The 20,725-nt window shown below is 37.9% G+C and overlaps 1 protein-coding gene across 1 annotated transcript in view; it reads right to left on the bottom strand.

Moving 5' to 3' along the window:
* GC (GC vitamin D binding protein) overlaps positions 1 to 18,705 on the bottom strand; it is a 34,760-nt gene extending 16,055 nt beyond the window's left edge. The window contains exons 1-4 of the mRNA XM_042984775.1: positions 18,697 to 18,705; positions 14,950 to 15,130; positions 2,598 to 2,667; positions 1,902 to 2,034 (exon numbers count right to left, since the gene is read on the bottom strand). Of these exons, the coding sequence (XP_042840709.1) occupies positions 1,902 to 2,034; positions 2,598 to 2,667; positions 14,950 to 15,130; positions 18,697 to 18,705 (393 nt within the window). The remainder of the gene's footprint in view (positions 1 to 1,901; positions 2,035 to 2,597; positions 2,668 to 14,949; positions 15,131 to 18,696) is intronic.
* Positions 18,706 to 20,725: the final 2,020 nt, after the last annotated feature.

The following is a 20,725-nucleotide window of genomic DNA, read 5'->3' as shown; positions in this document are numbered from 1 at the left end:
CTTCGCTGGTGATTCTGCTATGATCTCCCACCTGCTTTCTGCTGCAAATACCCCAGGGAGAAGGGTCACATCCTTCTATTAAATGAGCAGACTCTTCTTGACTGTTTTAGTCTTCTGCATTTGTTTGCATTCTCTTACCTGCTGGTGCTGGAGCCTGCTTTTGCATCAGGATCAGAGCCCAGATGCCTGGGTTTTACAAGGCAGAAACTGATTCATTAATTCAAAGAGGCAGCCTGAGGATCTGTTTCCTAAAGCCCCAATATTTATTCTCCTCTGCAGTACAGATTGAGCACCACTGGTGCAACTTAATTTACTGCCTCAACACTGTGCACTGATAACGTGGGCAGACTAAGCCCATAGTAAGGGCACCACTAAACCAATTGCAGCAGCAAAATGTTCTTTTTGGAAAGAATTTGATACTTGGAATAAATGTAAAATAGAGTCCCCATGGGAAAAACTTTCTGGGGATTTACTAGGGAAAACTGCCTAGACATCCCTACACTTAATTCATGTTGGTCATCTTTTTAAAAACTTCTAAAGATCATTTCCTGTAAATGAAGGCAAGCAACATGATGAATTAATTACATAAGCCAAAAGTAAACCTCTCCTCCTCATCTCCTCCTCAGACTCTCAGAACTTAGGAATTCTTAGAAACTCCTTTTCATCCTTATCTCTTGTTGGTGAATTTTTTTTTCCCTTTCCATTTCTTTCCCTGGCAATTGTCCTTTTTTTTTTTTTTTTCTTCTTTCCAAAAAAAGTTTGTAAAGAAAGTATCAACATGGTTTTAAAAATGCTTCCCACCCCTGACAAAGGCAATGCCATCTCTGTTTCATGTGATCTGTCTCTATAATCCTGGGGCTTATCTCAGGTCAAGGGGTCAGTTAACTAATGCATGAAATAAAATGTAAATAAGATAAAAACACGTTCTGTTATTGATCATGGTTGGTAGTTTATTTTACAGTGGTATAGAAGGTCTGGTTGAAATGATAGGTATTTATGGAATTGATGGTGGGGGGGAAAATGATTTAAAATTCTTAGAACATATACAAGGGCCCGATGAAGCAATTAATAGGTAAGACTAATCATTGTGTAGGATTAAAAAAAATTTTTTTTTCATGTTTGTTTACTTTTGAAAGTAAACGGAGAGAGGCAGAGCATGAGTTGGGGAGAGGAGAGCGAAGGAGAGACCCAGAATCTTAAGTAGGCTCCAGGCTCTGAGCTGTCAGCATAGAGCCCAATGTGGGGCTAGAACCCACGAAGCATCTGTGCCTCCCAGGCACCCCTGTGTAGGATATATTCAAATCAGATCTTTGGAGCATGATTTCTGCAGGCTTGAACAAAGAGAGCTTGGTCGGTAGAAGCCTCTATCAAGATGCATCTAAATGTCCTTTGCATGAAGCCTGATAACTGTGTTAGTAAACTGCTAGAAACACCTGTAGTTTTACCTTTTTCAGGTCCTGTCTACACTTCGAATCCTGTCAGTTCAGCATTTTAACCTCTGCATTTATACTTAAAGGGAGAAAACCCAGAACCTAGTGTATGTATATAAGGCAATTTTTGAAACCCAAAATAACTTGAGGCCAACACTAAACTATTCTGGGACAGTTGTACCTGTCTTAACATGATAAATGTATAAGTATGGGTAGGCTTTTAAGGTACACAGAATGCATTATTTCAAGGGGTTCATGAACTAATAGATATCCCAGTCTTTTCATCCGAACCTTGTAGGACTAATGGGCAAAACTGATTCATTATACTAGAATAGGTCTGGGCTGGGGGTAATTCTCTCAAACTTGGAGTAGGTAGAGTTGATGTCTAAGATTTCCCCAAGATCAGCATAAAGGCCTATCTTGGCTTCTTTCTGTGACTCCGTAAGGACATGGGCAGGCACATGAACCTACCCTGAGGTCATAGCAGTCCGGGTCAGCCCCTTCAGCACAGCAGGCTTCTGTCAAGGAGACAACTTCATTCACAAGGTGACTGATCTGTTCAAATGTGCTACTGGGAAACTTTCTGCTGTATGAGACCATTGATCTGAGGAAAACAGTAGGTTGATATATTTAGAATTTTAAGAAACTTCACATTTGTACATATTAAAACATGAAATTTGTTCAGTCTTTAACCAGAATATTGCATACATTGATTAGTGAAAAGAACCTGAGGTTCACTTTTAAAAAATAGTTTTTGTTCTAGGCAAATGTTCCTTGTAAAATGGAAGTTGGATTTGGGGGTTTTATCCAAGAAGTCTTCTATTCTTTCCTTTCTCAAGCCTCCCCAGTAATCCTGTTCTATGTCTTGTTTTTGTTTGCCACAGCCCTTGTATATACTCTTTGCATTTTATTTTATCTTAAACTGTGCTTGTTCTCTTAACTCTATTAATAACCTTACTGCTAACAAATTCTTAGACTCTAGTAACAATAATCCAACTGGATTCTTTGGATGTCCTCCACTGGCCTAACACCTGTGCCCACATTGGTCTTGGGTTCTCACAATGTGCAGAGAGTGGTTCAGCCCTCCCTGCTGAATTGAAGTTCTCTCACATGTGGTTTCATTCAAGGTCAAGTAACCAAGAGAGTGAGTGAATACCTCGTACTTACAAAGATGTGAAGTCATCTTTTCCTAGATTGGCAAGTTCCTTGCAAACTTTATCCTTCTCATAATCTCGGCCTAGGAACCAGAAATAGAAAAATTGGTATCTTTTCCTTTCTAATGAAACGTTATATGTATAGGTCTTCCACATGATGCATCTATGGTGAAGGTAGCATTTTCTCAATATCTATATACAATTTCATTTTGGGGTGCCTTTCTAGCTGGGTTCCTACAGATTAATTTTATGGCCTGCTATGCATTGTAATGAACAGCAGAACAAACTCCCTAATACTGAAAGCAGAGAAGTCAAATGTCAGAACTTACTGATAGGGCAGTCTCTTAAGTCACTTCTTTATAATAATGCTAAAAATGTAACTTTTAATCCTTCCCTTATTTGTCTCCATTAAACTACGGTCTTGAAAGAAACAGGAACAAAACATAAATGGCGAGTATATGCCCATACACACTTAGTGAAGAGCTAGCCCCTCTAATGCAGGACTTTAAAGGAGATTTGTGGCTTGGTGTTGCCACCATAACTCCATTACCCACTTCAAATTCTATCAGGAAGGCTAGGAATTCAGCTTAGGGGGGAAAATGGAAATTTGGCAACTTTCTCCCCCCCAAAAAATAGCCTGTGAGGTGGGTTTGGAGAAATGGTGGAAAGCACTTCCCTTGCTTCAAGCACTGAGAGAGGCTTAAAGGAAAACACTCAGACCTTGATAGGTGACCCCTGGGGTTTGGGGTACAATGGCAGGTGTCTGATTCAGACTAGAGAATATTAGAGGGTGGGAGGGGCTAGTGAAGTGGCCTGGGGCAGCAAAGGTGAGGGCTTTGAGTGGGAAGCTGTGTTGTGGTCTGTGGACCTTATATAGATCAAGCAGGAGAGCAATCTGACCTGGAGTTGTCTTAATTTGGGGGGAGGAAGGGGTGGCCTGTCGAGAGGGCAGTGTGCTGCCAACAGTGGGACATCTCTGTGTGGAGTCCGACAACTTGAAAGTCAGAGGCCCAAGGGGAAGTTTTAAGGTGCCAGCTGGATGTCAGAGATTCCAGAAATGTTGCAAAGAGCTTTCCAACGAACCATAAAGTGTCAACTTTGAATATTTCCCATAACTAGTGGAAACACTAGCTCACAAAACTGTCCATTGAATTAATGTTCCTGCTGCTTGCTTCTCCTGCTAGCTTGTCCCTTTTATGTTAACCTTGGAAGAGGTAAAAGCAGTTAAGTGAGCATGAGGAAGGAGAAGAGAATAAGCAGAGAAGAAACTGTACATGTCTCTTGTTGCCACCACAGGCAAAAGGACTGAAACAGTCCCGATCTGGGGGGGAGTAGTTTCAACTTCAAAAGAACTTACAAATATTTGACCATTAAACAAACCAGCCTTTCCCATGACTTTTATGAGGTAATTGTTTTGAGGTTCAAAAGGATCAGAGGGACCTCTTTAAGGGAACAGAAAAATCAAATGAACCCACTCTCAGGTCCATTCAAGTGGCTGGGAAGAGCTCGTTCCCACAGGAGAAGAGTTCTTTACAGATTAAGACATACTTGCTCAACATCCCTACTACATAACACAATAGGATAGATGTGTGGAAGTGGTCCATGGTGTCCTTCCCTGACTCATTTATGCAAGTAAGTCTAGGAAACCTTCAACATTTAATGATACATCTTTTGGAAAGAAATGTAGGAAGTATATAAACTGCCGAGTTTCTAAGTGTGTTAAGGGTTAGCAACTTCTCCTGGACTGTAAATATTGAGAAAACCATCTCAGGTGATACAATGGCAACTTCTGTCATGCATTTACCCTCCCACATGCCCTTGCCTCTCAGTTGGGGCTTTGAAAGCACGAACATAAGGAATCCAGGGTAGAAATTGGTCTTCTATGGTTTGCTGTGGAGGTGGTGGTGCATGGATGTAGACTAGGGAAAATTTTTTCTTTTGAAAAGTTCTCTTTAGGATTTTAGATTTAATGGCAAATACCTCCTGCAGAAGAAGCTGTTGCCCCCTATATCTTTCAGGTGGACTGTTCAAAGTATATTACTGCAATGGGAAGAGTCAGAACTGGGGGACAGACATTCCTAAGCAGTACTTTGAGTTGCCCCCTTATTACAAATACCATCAAAATCAGAGTGGGAAAGAAACTACATGTTCAAATCTCACATCCTCTTGGAAACCAGGACAAGACAGTAGGATTGATAAAGTTAACAGTCAATGGAGTATAAAAAGCCACTTGCAGTGAACTTGTTACAGCTGAGAACCTTCACATTTAGTACATTTTCTGAAATGTATTGACAAGTTTGCAAGGTCAGATATTGTCACCATTTCAAAGGGCTGAAAGCTTCCATTAATCATTAATGATATTCAATGAGACTGACCACTAGGGCGTGGGGGAAAGAATCTAGGGGAGAGCTGCCCTCCTATAATGAAGGATATAACATTAGGATGTCCACAGTTGTTTTATGTTGTTCCTAAGGTAGAGCTAAGAAAAACTGGTGGTAGGTTTTAGTTCAATGTGTGAGAACTTTATTATAGCCATGACTAATAACTGAAATGATGAATACCTTTTTGAGGAGGTGAGTTTTTCCTGGAAATAATCAAATGGAATTTAAATAAACATATGTATTAAATTCCTAAATTTAGTACAAGATTATATCCTCATATCAATAAGATCACATACAAGGGATTACAAAATAATTCCTTTTAGAAATATTAAGAAATTAAATGGAATCTTCCCCTTGCCCCCCAGAACTTACCGTGTTTTTAACCACAAAAAATAACTCCAATAAGAACTTTTCTGTTTAATGCATAAGAGCTAATTTTGTTTAATGTTCCCTATAAAAATACAGAAGTCAATTTTTGTTGATATTGCTGAACACTCAATAACATGCAAAGTGAGAGCCTATATTCAAAGGGAATACCTCTGATGAACATTTAAAGAAATATTTTTTCTGGCCTTCCAGATTCAGATTTCTCACTTCATCCAAAAAAGTTTCACTCAGTGCATTATGGGAATGTGAGTACATGTGATATAAGCAGACACTACAGATTAGCCCCTGTTAAGTAGCTTTAATTAAATCAACTGGTGTTTGTACTGAAATGCATGAGAATCCACAGGTGTTAGGTACTAAGTGAAATAAAGATAAATATCATATGATTTCACTCATAGGAGGAATTTAAGAAACAAAACAGATGAGCATAAGGGAAGGAAAAATAAAAGGGAGGCAAACCATAAGAGACTCTTAAATACAGAGAACAAACTGAGGTTGCTGGAGGAGTGTTGGGTGGGGGATGGGCTAAATCGGTGATGGGCATTAAGGAGGACACTTGTTGGGATGAACACTGGGTGTTATATGCAAGTGATGGATCACTAAATTCTCGTGAAACCAATGCTACACTATATGTTAAGTAACTTGGATTTGAATAAAACTTAAAAATTAAAAAAAATTCAAAATAACGATGCAAAAAGGAGGGAAATTAGATCAACTACATAAGATTTAAAATGGTTTTGGAACCATTTTTTCTAGAAAGTCAACCTTGGGCTTGATAGAAGCAAGGAAGGCAGCTCAAAAGAGTCAACTGAGAAAGTTTAGAATTAAGGGTAAAAAGCTCTCAAATAACCTGTAGAGGAAGCTGTTGTACCATGTATCTTACAGATAGACTACTCAAAATATGTTTCTGATTAAAAAAAAAAATTGTTCACTTATTTATCCAGAGAATACCTATATCTTATAAGCCTAAGCAGATGTTAATCATTATCTAATGGTTGAAAAAACAAATACTGAAGTTAATTTGCAATATGATTATTACAAATTGATTCCTTACTCCAGGGAGTGCTGCTAAATGTTTTCATACCAGTTGAACCCACTTTGATTCATGTAATTAAATACTATCTAGAATGAATGATAAATGACACAGTCTGTTCTTGAATGTTCCATGTGGTTATAAAGAAGGCAATCTGGACTTTGATACAGCCCCAGTAAATATTGGCATAATCTCAGTGACTCTGGTGAAATCACTTTGACATCAAGTGACCCCTAAGCACTAAATGTTTACAAATTAATGGAATTTTTGCTTTTGCAATAGCCTGTCCCATTTCTTTCTATATTGTGAAATATTCTGGTAAGTTGTGTCTAATTCTATCTAGACTTTTGAAAACTTGATTTATTTTTAGGAAATTGGTATTGCTTTATGTACCTCCTCTCTCTCAACAGAGCTAATAGTATTAATAAATGAAACAGATAGGTTTTGAAGACCTACTCTGTACTAGGTGGTTGGATTCAGTAGTGAATATACAATGGAGAGCAAAACACTCCTTCTGCCCTCATGGAATTTTCAATCTAGTTGAAAATAGACCATAAGGTACTACTGTCCTGGTACAAACTTTGCTAAAAAAAATGTATTTTGAATGCTTGAACTACTGCTACAGTATTTATCTAAAACAAATTCTGGTCCCCTATAAAAGCCATTTATATACCAGGAGCAATGGCTGTACCCTAAATAACATTGAATTGAATAAATGCTTATGTAGGATGCTAGAAACCGTATTAATGTTGCTATTTTCCTTTTTTGTTTTGGAGAATCATAGGTTTTCAGAGCTCCATGGAGCATTATATATTGTTTTAATTTTATTCCTTTGGCATTTTCATTTCCATCATGCACTGACAGACTCATTGGTGTCAGAAAATGTCCATATATTTGGGGGGGGAGGTGTGTGAGTGTGAACTTAGAAATATGATTTGTAGCATTTATTTAAACTAAGCAGACTATATATTGATTTCAGAATAGTGATTTTACTTGAGAAATTGAGCCTTGCTGGACTGGTTTAGGAAGCTTCCCTAGTTATTGGAGATAAAACTACTGATTTATTGCTAGAATCCCTGTTAATGAAGCAGTGGCGAATTAAAACTTGATTTCATTTTTTCAGGCTCTTTTGGTTCTCATTTCTATTGTTTTTTTTTTTTAATAGTAAAACACTGATCTGGTCTTTCACATTGATAATGATTATAGGCCAGTGTGCAGTTTTCTGGGTTTGAGTCCATAGAAAGAAATTCAATCCTTCTAATACTAAACCTAGAACTCTACATGACCTCTATAGATTAAACAATTTAGAGGAAATGAAATGTCCTTCTTAGGATGCCATCAGAAGAACAAATAAAGCTTCATTTTATATTTTGAAAATTAAACGGTAGGAGATACGGGGTCAGTGAGTCAGTTCTCTAGAAACGACAGTTGTGGTAGAGAGTGGCCTCGTGGACTTCACTCAAATTCAACGTCCGTGGGTCTACTGTAGTGGTCTCACCAAAGTCTCAAAGGAGGGCATTCTTTCTACATCTTCTTGCACTGCCCCTTCCCTTTATAAGTTGGGTAACTTGTCATCTACAAATGCTTTTGCAGGGGTGAAGATCAGGGAGCAAGTTTCATATTCCCACTTTTGGGATACTTGAGGGCGATATGTTCTACATCTTGATGTGGAAATTTGGAATGCATTGTATAGCCTACAGGAATAAAAAGGTGCTATGCCAAAACTCAGAAGACCCCGATACTTAAGGAACTGAAGTCTGGTGGTAGAGATAAGCATGTCATACCAGTAGTGATCATTGCCCAAGAAGAGATTGAAACAAAGCATTATGAAACTTCAGAATGGAAGGGAGAGCTTTTAGAAACCCTCAAGAAAGGAACTATTACCTGAAGTGAATCATGAATAATAGGCAGGATTTTAACAGGAGTAAATGAATTGGGAGAAGTATTTGTGTGGAGGGTACAACTTGAAGAGCTGTCTTAAGTTAGAAAATCATAAATCCTACTTGGAAAATGAATAGTCCAATAAGAGAACTGAAGTATGAGACTTAAACACAGACTTAATAGTCAAAGTTTTAATTTTAAGGTATGGGGTATCCATTGAAATCTATTCCTGTAGGGGAATTCAAGAAAGAGTAATCTTGGGCTTAAGGTAATCAATAGTATCTTTTTCATAAGGTTCTTCTACATTAATCTATGTAAAAATGCTTAACACCTCTCCTGCCTAATGTGTTAAAAACTTTTTATAGCAAAATTCAACTTTTCATAGCAAAATCCAATTATGGTATATATTATCAGATATTCTCTACTCTGGTGATATAGATATTCTGTGATTTGTTCCAGTCCTCCTTGCAGGAGATAGGTTAAGTTACTTTCTGGTAAGAGGAATATGAAAGAGAAGATAAAAATAGAAACTCTAAGAAATCAGCGAAATGAGTCAATGTGCACCCCAGTCATCTCCTGGCCAGCTTTCACTGGATCTGACAAATAAAATGGTAGCTCATCAACCGTGAGATGCCTTGCCTCACTTCTCCTTTTCTCTGGGAAGTCTCAACTTGTCACAGGGCCCAGAAACCTACTGTATGAGACTTCTATTGCTACTGTAACAAATTACCACAAATTTAGTGGTTTAATCAACACAAACTTACTGCCTTATAGTTCTGTTGGGTAGTCTGGCCAAGGTCTCCTTGGGCTAAAATCAAAGTGCCAATAGGACTATGTTCTTCCTGGAGGTTTAAGGAGATCATCTGTTTCCTTTTCTATTCCAGCTTCTAGAGGCAGTAAACATTTCTTGGGACCAGGCCATCCTCTCCATCTTCAAAGCTAGAATTTTGCATCTTTTTTCCTTAGTCACCCCTTCCTCTGACTCTTCTGCTTTTCTTCCACCATAAGCACCTTGTGATTGCATTGACCCCACCGGGTAATCCAGCATTATTTTTCTATTTGAAGGTCAGCTGATTAGCAATCTTTTTTCCATCTGCAACCTTAATTCCCTTTTGTGATGTAACCTACCTATTTACTCACAGGTTCTGGACCTTAGGATCTAGACATTTTTAGAGGGCTCCATTCTGCCTACCATTTGCTCATTCCTATTTCAGCCTGAAGTTGTACTTACCATTAGGTGGCTTTAAACAGACTAGAATTGGGGTGGATTTGTATTAGATAGCCTGATCCCTGAAATCCTACCAGCTGGCTGTACAAGCTCAAATTGATCATTTCATTAATCTCTCAGTAGTGATCCTGACTTTTATGTAATTCATCTTTTGGACTCCAGTTACCAGATTGTCAGGTTGTGTATTGTATTCTAATATGAACCAAGTGGGGAAGAGATAAGAGGTAGGGATTTGGTCGGAAGCCATTACAATAACCATGCAAAGGGGGAACAAGGGCCTGGACAAAGACCGTATATGGAAATGTAGATATGAGAGGTAGTGTTCACAGGGTTTGAGCTTAAATACACATAGGAGGTAAAGGAGAGAGGCAAAAGGGAATACGGAGGAGGTTCCTATAGTGGAATGCTCTGTATAAGGCTGATTTACTTCAGGGCTGAAATCGGTAGAATATGGACATGATTGAATATAGATAACAAAAATGAAAACAACAAAACTCAGGAAGTCTCTGCAGGATTGGACATCAAGCAATTCCAAGGTTATGGTACTGGGAAAACAGGGAAGTTAGAAGACAGAGCCAGTCCTATGGAGTATGAACTAGAGTTTGGATCAGTTCTGGATGACCATAGTAGGCAGAGTGAACTTGACTTAATTCCCCTAAACAGGTGCTAATGAACTGTTTTTCTCTTTTGTCCTTAGGTTAGTGAGAGATTGTTCAGATATCTGTCCCATGAGAGGCGGCAAAACCATGATTTCAAGCATTATCTTTGTAAACCTAACTAATCTAGGTAAAATTCTGATTCTGCCACTTATTAGCTTATTTTCCTTGGATAATTTCTCTCACTTTCAAAGTGGGGATAATAGTACTGAGTTGATCAGGGTGTTGTAAAGATGAAATTTATTCAAAAGATTTTGAACATGCTGACACATTATGAATATTGGCTATAGTTAGTGCATAGACTCTAATGTTTCACATTGGATACTTTATAAATCTTATTTTATAATTTTAGAGTATACTACTTCCAGGATATCTATTATATGTCCTAGTTGATGTTTAATTTTCCTTAAATAATCAAAACTACCTAACAATCCTAACTTTCTGATTTTACGCAAAAAATCTGTTGAACACATATTACATGTCAAGTAGTCTTCTAAAACTTGGAATTAAGCAAGGAACAAAAATAAACTCCTTGATTTCCTGGAGGTTGTATTCTACATTTTATATTTATTATAATACACAGCTGGTGATCAGATAAGGTGAGGAGTACTAAAAAGAAAAATCAAGGTTAAAGGGATAAGGAAAAATGGAATAGTCAGTGCTATTTGAGATAGGTTGGTCAGGGAAGCCTCTTATGTATATGAACTTGGAGCAGACACTTGAAAGGAGGTGAGGAGGGGAGCCATGTGGATATCAGGTGGATCAGTGTTCTAAGAGGACGGGGGGAGCTAGCACAAGCTCCTTAGGTGCAGAGCACATAGTGTGTGGGATAGTGTGGAGGTCAGTGTGACTTTAGCAGAGTGAACTGGAAGTGGGGAGGGGACAGAGCAGGGTAGTGGTGGGCAGAAAAAAACAGGTTAAGTGGCCATAGACACCTAGGGAGAAGGGTAATAGACACCTATTAAGGATTGTTCATCTCTTGGGGCACCTGAGTGGCTCAATTGGCTGAGCGTCCAAATTTGGCCAAGGTCATGATCTCATGGTTAGGTTCGTGAGTTCAAGCCCCTCATTGGGCTCGCTGGTGCCCTCTCAGAGACCACTTTGGATCCTCTGCCACCATCCCCCTCTGCCATCTGGTGTCCCTACCTTGCTCATGCTTTCTCTCTCAAAAATGAGTAAACATTAAAAAAAAAATCTTCATCTCTTCCTCCTAGGTTAACCTCATGTCTGCTTAAAGCATACATACTTCTCCCTATACTAGCCATATGGTGGTAAGTGTGTACCTGGCTTTGTTACCTAACAGTGGAGTGTAACTTTGCTATTAATTTCCAGGGAAGTTAACAGTGCCTTTGTGATAAAGTTAGCTACCTCTCTGACTTCAGCTGCTCCTCCTTTTCCCTCAAAAGGAGCTAAGCCTCTTTTGTGCCTTTTCTCTGGCTGCTTTGTGAACTTGATTCAGGCCATACTTGTTCTAAGACTTTTATACCTCTGTTCCTTCACCTTGAAACACACTTCTAGATCTTTTCATGGCTGTCTCCTTTTCATCATGTAGACCTCCTATCCTGGGTCACCCCCTCAATAACCATTTATGTAGGTTTTGGAGAGAGGATACAAAGACCTATCTAAGAAAACAGAGAAGATCTCTACGTATCCTAAATTACTTCTCTGACATTCTGCGCAGCGATCCTCTTGAATCAAGCTTAGAGCAACTTATTTTTAACATGGCTGCTGATGAAGGTGGAGCTTGTGGAAAAGAGAAGTGGTGATTCAGTGGTGATTTGGGAGATTGGGATAACCCACATTGTCTAGGGCTGTTCTGACAGGCAAGCGGGAGAAGGATAACTGCAGCTCCCCCACAACTCAAAGAACTTACTTTCTTCCTTACTTTCTTCTTGCTATTTGATACCCCATCTAGTAACAGTACATATGTTGAGAATGAGATACTTCAAGCAAAAAGGAAAATGTTTGTAATAATCGATCCTGCTCTTGCCAACAGCTCCTATAAAATGCAGAGGCTTATTTCCCGTAGCATTATTTCCTTAGTAATTGTGTAGCTGTGTCAGCCTTCCTGCTGCTTTCTTGGGGAGAGGGAGAGATAGATTTTAGATTTCAGTCCTGAGGAAAGAAACTTGAGTGGAGAGGTGATTGGCATACACAGACTTCTTGCCTCTCATGGGGTAGCTAATGTGGAGGTATTTTTATGACTCCATCCGGATTTGGCATACTTGGTAAGCCCTTTTCTCCCAAGATGTACCCAAGGGCTTGTGCACTAAGTCTCCAGGGCCATTTGATAGGACAGGATTGGCCTGACTGGAGCCGCTATTCATGTTGAGCTGCAGCAGTATCCATCTTAAACCTGAGGTTTCCCAAAGAATACTTCCATGGTGTCTGGACACTTCAGGAAAGAGCCCGTGTGTTTGGGAAACTGGGTGAAGTAAGGTTTCTTTCTTGTATGACTTCTTGGAACCTTAACAAAGACATGGATTGTAAACCAACCAAGAGAGACTAATGTATGGCTTATTTCTTATATGTGTTTGGCCATAAAACTTTTCCTAACATGAGTCTTGAATGAAATATACTTTGGAAAAAGGTCTTCTAGATACATTTTGTGGATTGTTGATCAGCTCTCTAGAACTATAATCGAACTGCAACACATACCTATTGTCTACCATCCAAGCCTCCTCTCAACTCCATTTATTTTATATACATACATATATATACGTGTGTGTGTGTGTATATATATATATATATATATATATATATATATATATATATATATATATATAAAATATAGTAACTTTCTGCTAGAAGAGAGCCTACCTAGCTCCCTAATAAATCATTGACTTCGTCATTTGGGTCATGCTCAGGACTGGTGGGTCAGGAGTACTATTTCCAAATATTGGACATTTATTACTTATAAATGTATTTTATGTCTTGGGGATTATCATCTGACCTTTGGAATCTAAGTAATCTGAAGTTCATTGTTAAGCTTCCTTTAAGGTCTGAACTTAATTGAAGTTCTCAGGATCCATTTCATTAGAGCCTGAGGGAGTGCTGAATGTCAAAATAGAGGTTGCAGAATACTGTTTTCCAGGGGACGTTTGTGATCCTTTGGGAAGCCAATATGCACTTACAGAGTCAGCAGTCCAAAAATGATGACCCCTGCCCTATGCTGGGCATCCACATACAATCCCAGGACCTAGCCATTACTAGATCTTCTGTGTTTTGAAGATCTTGATGTGAACGTATTTCAGTAGGATTTCTCAGGTTCGTATATGCCCCAGGGAAACCATAGGCAAAGGAGTAAGCTTTCAGGGTTTCCTGGGACGTGGCCTATTTAGAGCTCTTGTAAAGGACACAATTTATACCCCATGAGATCTCAGACTTTGTAGTCGAGCATAGGATCTGTAGCTTACTTAAAAATCTATAAATGAGGTGTGCCTGGGTGGCTCAGTTGGTTAAGCATCCAACTTCAGCTCAGGTCATGATCCCATGGCTTGTGGGTTCAAGTCCCACGTGGGGCTCTATGCTGACAGCTCAGATCCTGGAGCCTGTTTCAGATTCTGTGTTTCCCTCTCTCTCTTTGCTCCTATCCCACTCTCAAAAATAAACATCAAAAAAAAAAAAATATATATATATATATATAGAACTTAAAATGTAAAATAACTTGGATAAAAGATCAAGCAAAAGTGAATGTACAGAGAAGAGGAATAAAGTTATTCATGTCACAGTAACTGGTAATTTCTGGGTTATACATCTTGTTCTATTGGTTAGATATGTTGTTAATATGAATACTACCACATGACTTGAGTGAGGCTGCTCACAGATAGCACTAAATGTAAGTTTCACTTCTCCAAGATGAATGCAGATTTCCTTAGAAGCACTAAAGAATCAACCAGAGAAGGAAATTGGAAAGGATTATGAATTTGAAGCTTGGAAACTTTTCATGAAGTCGCATGCTTCTATTTCAGCTTCTATCATTTAAAAACATTTTTAAACGTTGCTCAAAGACGAGATGCCATTTGGAGAATATTTAAAAAAATTTTTAACGTTTATTTTGAGAGTGAGCCAGCAATTGGGGGAGGGGCAGAGAGAGAGAGTGGGAGAGAGGGAGAATCTCTGTGCAGAGCCCAATGCAGGCCTGGATCTCACAAATCATGAATCATGACCCTTGCCTATACCAAGAGTCAGACGTTTAACTGACTGAGCCATCTAGGTGCCTCTCCCATTTAAAGAATATTAATGAAAAATCTAAAACATGGTTATCAAGATAATTAAGCTATATTCTTTCATGTGGATGTTTTAGAAACTATAATGCACTTTCAAATATTAAACATACACAGAATTCCTTAAAGAGGATCTAGGATCTTTGCTGACTTCACGCATCATTGATAGAATGTATTATGCTCTCAAAGACCATCAATCTTTGAAGTCTAGGGGGAAAAGTGCTCATTGATTGACCACAGCTTCCATTTGCATTATCTTCTAACAACTGAATTTCTAATTTCAAGCGATTCTCTCCAAATCTTGGCTCTCAAAAAAATCAAAGAAGGACAATAATCTTCTCAATTTTCTTTTCTGAGATTCTTGATTTCTTGTCTATTCCAATTAAATGCTATATGCCACATTTGAGCTCACATTAGTGCCTTTTTGATTCTATCCTTTCTCAACATGTTTACCAACTCTGTTCTTATATACCAACTCTCTGTTCTCTAATTTTTGTATAACTTTTCAAAAGGGTAATGGAAAATCAGACTACTAAGAGTTTTTATAAATGATCACACCAATGGAAGTCTTACCTCTTTCTAGAGCATGCACAAATGCTACAGCAAGCAGAAGAACCAGGATTCTCTTCATTTTTCTGCTGGTGAGTTCTGCAGCACCCCGTCTCCTGTATGTCACCCAGTAAAAGTGACAGCCCAAAGTAACCAATTCCCTTTTACTAAGTTTCCTGACTATGAACCAATCAATTATTAATCTCTACACAGAAGCAAGGGCAGTCATCCTTGGACCATAAGAGATAAAATAATATCAATCAAGACAAATAGACACCCTGGGGGAAAATGTAGAAGATTTTAATCATTAACTTTGTCAAACTGCAAGAGTCAGGGTATATATAGAATTTTTCCCCCCACTGCTGCTTTTTACTAAAATGTACTTAATGTATTAATGGGCACATTTCCCACCTGCCCTGTGAGTTAAGCATCTTGGGACTGTCTCTACCCTTCTCATGTATAAATGGAAACTTGGAGGTTTCTCTCTATTGGTCTGCCTTTCTTTAAATGTACAACAAGTAAGGATTATCTTTAAAATATCACAGACTAGTTGTTTTTAAGTCCTAAGGGGGCAGGGAGAGAATGAGAAGCCAACTTATCACCCATTCCATAATTTTAATGTTTTAAAATTTTATTGAATACAGTGGGATAGTACTTCATGTCCTATATTACACTTTTTAAAGCACTGACCTACATATTAAAAATAACTCTTGAAGGGCAAATAACTAGGGGTGATGGAGGTGGTGGTGGTAAATGCCCCAAATCCCAAAAGTTAGTGGCAAATGTTGGACTCCCTGGAGCTCATTTAAAGTTCTTTCTACAAACACTCTACAATTAATATGTTTGGGAATAGTATAACTTGAGAGTTCATAGTGGCCTTGTAGAATGCAGAAGAGGGAACCAAGCCCCAGATAGGTTTTGTAAATTACCCAGAAAGGCATAGTTATCATTCATCCCATCGTTGGAATCAGGTCAGTCCCTGGGTCTTGGAGTAGCCCTCTTTTCAGGAAACTGAGTCAGGTAAGGGTTGGGTACATAAGCTATGAAATCAAATCCTCCCTCAGCTCCTATTGACCCTATAGCCTTGGGAAGTTTTGTTTAAGCCTGATTTTTTTCTCCTATACAAAGTAGTGATAACTCTTAGTACCTTTGTCACAAGATTGTTGTGAGCTTAATGAAGATAATCCATGTACAGAGTTTACCATGACATCAAACCCATAATAACATTAATGTTCTCTATTACTGTTGTTTACATTAGCTATTACTCTTATTTTAGCTGTTGTCCAATTTCTTTGCTGGCAGAGCTCTCCAAACTGAGAAGATCACTGGAACTCAGCAGAATATTTTAAAGCCAACACTGTATCTTGGCTTTAGGACCATCACAGACAAGTAATTTAGAATTTCAGTAATGATTTAGTAGCAAAGGATTAATTACATGGGCAGATTCCTTCCAAATCTTGGTAAACTGCACTAAACAGTTACATTTTTAGTCTGATCCACCATCTATATTGAAAATAGTAGGGTTTTAGGTTCAGAAAATGGAGTCCTGTTAGTTGGAAAAAGATCTCTGCTTTGATCTTGTTTAGTTACTGCTGTAAGGCCAATGGACATCTATGTGGTAAAGGAGATTAAAAGATACTACAAACCTTGCTAGAGACCATATGGGAAGATAGTCTTGCACTTCAAGAACCAACTCTATAGTGTTGAAAGATGAATTTTCTGCCGCCTCAAAATCTTCTAAACTTTTCCTTTGGCTAAACTACTGGTTTATTTTGTAAGTTAATTAAAAAATGTTTTAGTCTTACTGTGAATTATTTGGAAATCCACTCTAAATTAGGGCCAAAGAGTTTAAAAATAACTGAGAAGCCCAGACTTGAGAATAACTGATAAGTTCCATTAAGATAACACAACATACGTTCTTAGTTTACTTAACAGTATTTCAGTCCTCTTTTGATTCATTCAAAGATAGACTATATTGTTTCCTATTAAATTTGCCACAGAGTTTAAGATCAGCCTGTTCTTTCACTTAAAAAATAACTTTATCTCTGCTTTTGCAATAACCTCTATCACTTCTGTTTAATGACAAACTACATGTAACAAGAATTGCAACATCTCATTTAGGAGTCCTCTTGAGTAATCTCTACACAAGCTGCCAAAAGCATTCTCTTGGTTGAGTTTCTTTTTCTAACTGAAAATTAGCTCTCACCTGCTAATAGCTAAATATATGAGCCTTTGCTCAGTATTATTTGTGTATCACTCTTTAATCTTTCAAGTGTTCATTGCTTATAACTATTCTAAAACTGGGAAGAAATAATCATAATTGGCTTAAATGAGAAGTCTCATGTCGCAATGACTACTAGTAAGTCAGATGGGGACAAAAGGTGAAAACAGCCAACTGAAATCTGCTACTGTATTATAGTAGCAGTTATGGCCACTTAAATTTATTATTGAAATATATTTTTAAACAGATTTATTAAATATTTAAGTAGAATTTTACAGTAGTTGTCTTGCCTATAAAGAAGTGGTTGGGACACTTGACTGGCTCAGCTGGTAGAGCATGTGACTTTTGATTTCAGGGTCATAAGTTTGAACCCTACATTGGGTATAGAAACTACTTAAAATCTTAAACACTACTTCTTTTTTTATCTTGTCACTGGATTTGGAAGGAATGTAGGTTTTTCACACAAAAAAAATAGTTCTAGGCAAAATTGTGAAACAAAGCCCATCTTTGCTTCTTTACCTATTATGCTCTTTTACTAACTCTTAGACCATATACTCTTTACCAGAGCAGTATCTTGAACATTTTTATGATCCTACAGGCTGTTTAGAAATTGTCCCATTATAGTATGATAGTACAAATGACCTTCTTCAGAATGATTTCATTTCCCAGAGTGTTCTTTTCATTTAGATTCTCTTTAATAGTATAAAGTGCATTATCAGTATCTTGCCCTGATGAATGACCTGATGAGATGGATGTTAGTAGCATAAAGTATGTAATTATCCTTAAAGTTGATGTGCAGAGTAGGAATTGAACACAACCTAGATTGCAGGGTATTTTTTTTTTATTAAGCTCTTTAATTTCAGTATAAATACAGTATTATAGTAGTTTCAGGTGTTCAATATAGTGATCCAACAATTCAATATATCACCCAGTGCCCATCACCAGAAGTGTACTCCTTAATCTTCATCACCTATTTTACCCATCCCTCCACCCACCTCCCTTCTGGTAACCATCAATTTGTTCCCTGTAGTTAAGAGTCTGTTTCTTGGCTTGTCTCTTTTTTCCCCCTTTGTTCATTTGTTTTTCAACTTCCACGTATGAGTGAAATCATATGGTATTTGTATTTCTCTAACTTATTTTGCTTATCATGATATTCTCTACCTCCACCCATATTGTAGGAAATGGCATGATTTCATTTTTTTTTTCCATGTCTGAGTAATATCCTTTTGTGTACATGTACTACATCTTCTTTATCCGTTTATCTATTGATGGATATCTGGGCTGCTTCCATAATTTATCTGTTGTAAATAATGCTGCTATAAACATAGGAATACATGTATTCCTTTGAATTCGTGTTTTGGCATTTTGGGGGACAAATATCTAGTAGCACGATTACTGGATTATAGGGTAGTTCTGTTTTTAACTTTTTGAGGAACCTCCGTACTGTTCTCCAGAGTGGTTATACAAGTTTGCATTCCTACCAACAGTGCAAGAGGGTTCCCCTTTGTCTACATCCTTGCCAAAACCTTGTGGCTTCTTGTATTTTTTACTTTAGCCATTCCGACAGGTGTGAGGTGACATCTCATGGTACTTTTGATTTGCCTTTCCCTGATGACGAGTGATGTTGAGCATCTTTCCATACATCTATTGGCCATCTGTATGTTGTCTTTGGAGAAATGTCTGTTCATGTCTTCTGCTCATTTTTTAATTGAGTTTTGTAGGTTTTTTGTATACTAACCCTTTTTCAGATAGGTCATTTGCAAATATTTTCTCCCATTCAGCAGGTTGCCTTTTAGTTTTGTTGATTCTTTTGTGCAAAAGCTTTTTGTTTTGATGTACTCCCAATAGTTTATTTTTGCTTTGATTTCCCTTGTCTCAGGAGACCTATCTAAAACCCTTTGCTCTGGCTGATGTCAGAGACCATTCTTTCTGTGCTCTCTTCTAGGATTTTTATGATTTTAGGTCTTATATTTAGGTCTGTCTTCCTTTTTGAGTTTATTTTTGTGTGTGGTATAAGAAAGTGGTCCAGTTTCATTCTTTTGCATGTAGCTGACCAGTTTTCCCAATATCATTTGTTGAAGACACTGCTTGTTTTCGGTTTTTTTTTCCCCTCATTGGACGTTCTTTCCTGTTTTGTCAAAGATTAATTGACCAAGTAACTGTGGACTTAGTTGTGGGTTTTCTACTCTTTCTACTTTGATCTATGTGCCTATGTATGTGTCAGCACCATACTGTGTTGATCACTGCAGCTTTGTAATGTAACTTGAAGTCTAGAATTGACACTACCAGCTTGGCTTTTCTTTGTAAAAGTTACTTTAGCTGTTTGGGTTCCATACAAACTTGAGCATTTTTCTAGCTCTGTGAAAAATGCTGCTGGTATTTTGATAGGGATTACAAAACCGTATAGTATTCTGGGGTAGTATATACAGTTTGACAATTTTTTTCTTCCAATCCATGAGTATGGATTGTCTCCATTTCCTTGTGTCCTCTTCAATTTCTTTCATCAGTATTTTATAGTTTTCAGGGTATAGATCTTTCACCTCTTTGGTTAAGTTTATTCCTAGGTATCTTAATATTTTCAGTGTAATTGTAAGTGGGATTGATCTTTTTTTTTTTTTTTTTTTCTTTTCCTTGAGAGCGCTGTAAGTGGGGATGGTGGGGAGCAGTAGAGAAAGAGAATCTTTAGCAGGCTCCAAAGTCAGTGCAGACCCTGACACGAGGCTCAATCCCACAACCCTGTAATCATGACTTGAGCTGAATTTAAGAGTCTGACACTTAACCAAGCGAGTCACCCTAGTACCCCTGGGATTGTTTTCTTAATTTCTATCTCTGCTGCTTCACTATTGGTGTATAGGAATACAACATATTTCTGTACATTGATTTTGTATCTTGCGATTTTACTAAATTTATCAGTTCTAGTAGGGGTGTGTGTGTGTGTGTGTGTGTGTGTGTGTGTGTGTGTGTGTGTATGTGGATTATTCTGGGTTTTCTATATATAGTATGATGTCCTCTACAAATAGAGTTTAATTTCCTCCTTGCCAATTTGGATGCCTTTTCTTTTTGTTGTCTGATTGCTGTGGCTAGGACTTCCAGTACTATGTTGAATAAAGTTGTAAGAGTGGTGATCCTGGTCCTGTTTCTAACCTTATGGGGAAAGCCCTGTTTTTCATACAGGGTAGTCTTCATAGCCAAACAATTTTCCTGTTCTTGACTCCCATGAGAAATTCCAATATCCAATCTCCCTTTTTATTTAAGTTGACTCAAGCTGCAGTTCCGGTCATCTGCAATTCAAGGCTCTCTAACTGATCTTTAGATCAATCCTCCCTCTGTTGCTATTATTTATCTAAAAAGCAAATGAGACCATATTATTGCCTAATTATAACCTTTAGTTGAATGCCTCTGTTTAAAGTTCATGACTACATTCTATGCACCTCTGTAAGATACTCTTTGCCTTGCATATTAAAATTTAGTACAGCTGAACTGCTTGTGGTTTACTGAGCACATTGCATTGCTGGGTCTCCAAAGGTCTTTGTTCCCTTTGTTTTCATTGGAAGAGCCCTTACTTTCCTTTGTGTCTGC

The sequence above is a fragment of the Panthera tigris genome, chromosome B1 (genome assembly GCF_018350195.1).
Source record: "Panthera tigris isolate Pti1 chromosome B1, P.tigris_Pti1_mat1.1, whole genome shotgun sequence".
Taxonomy (NCBI): domain Eukaryota; kingdom Metazoa; phylum Chordata; class Mammalia; order Carnivora; family Felidae; genus Panthera; species Panthera tigris.
The sequence above is the reverse complement of the archived record's forward strand: the minus strand, read 5'-3'. Positions and strand labels throughout refer to the sequence as shown.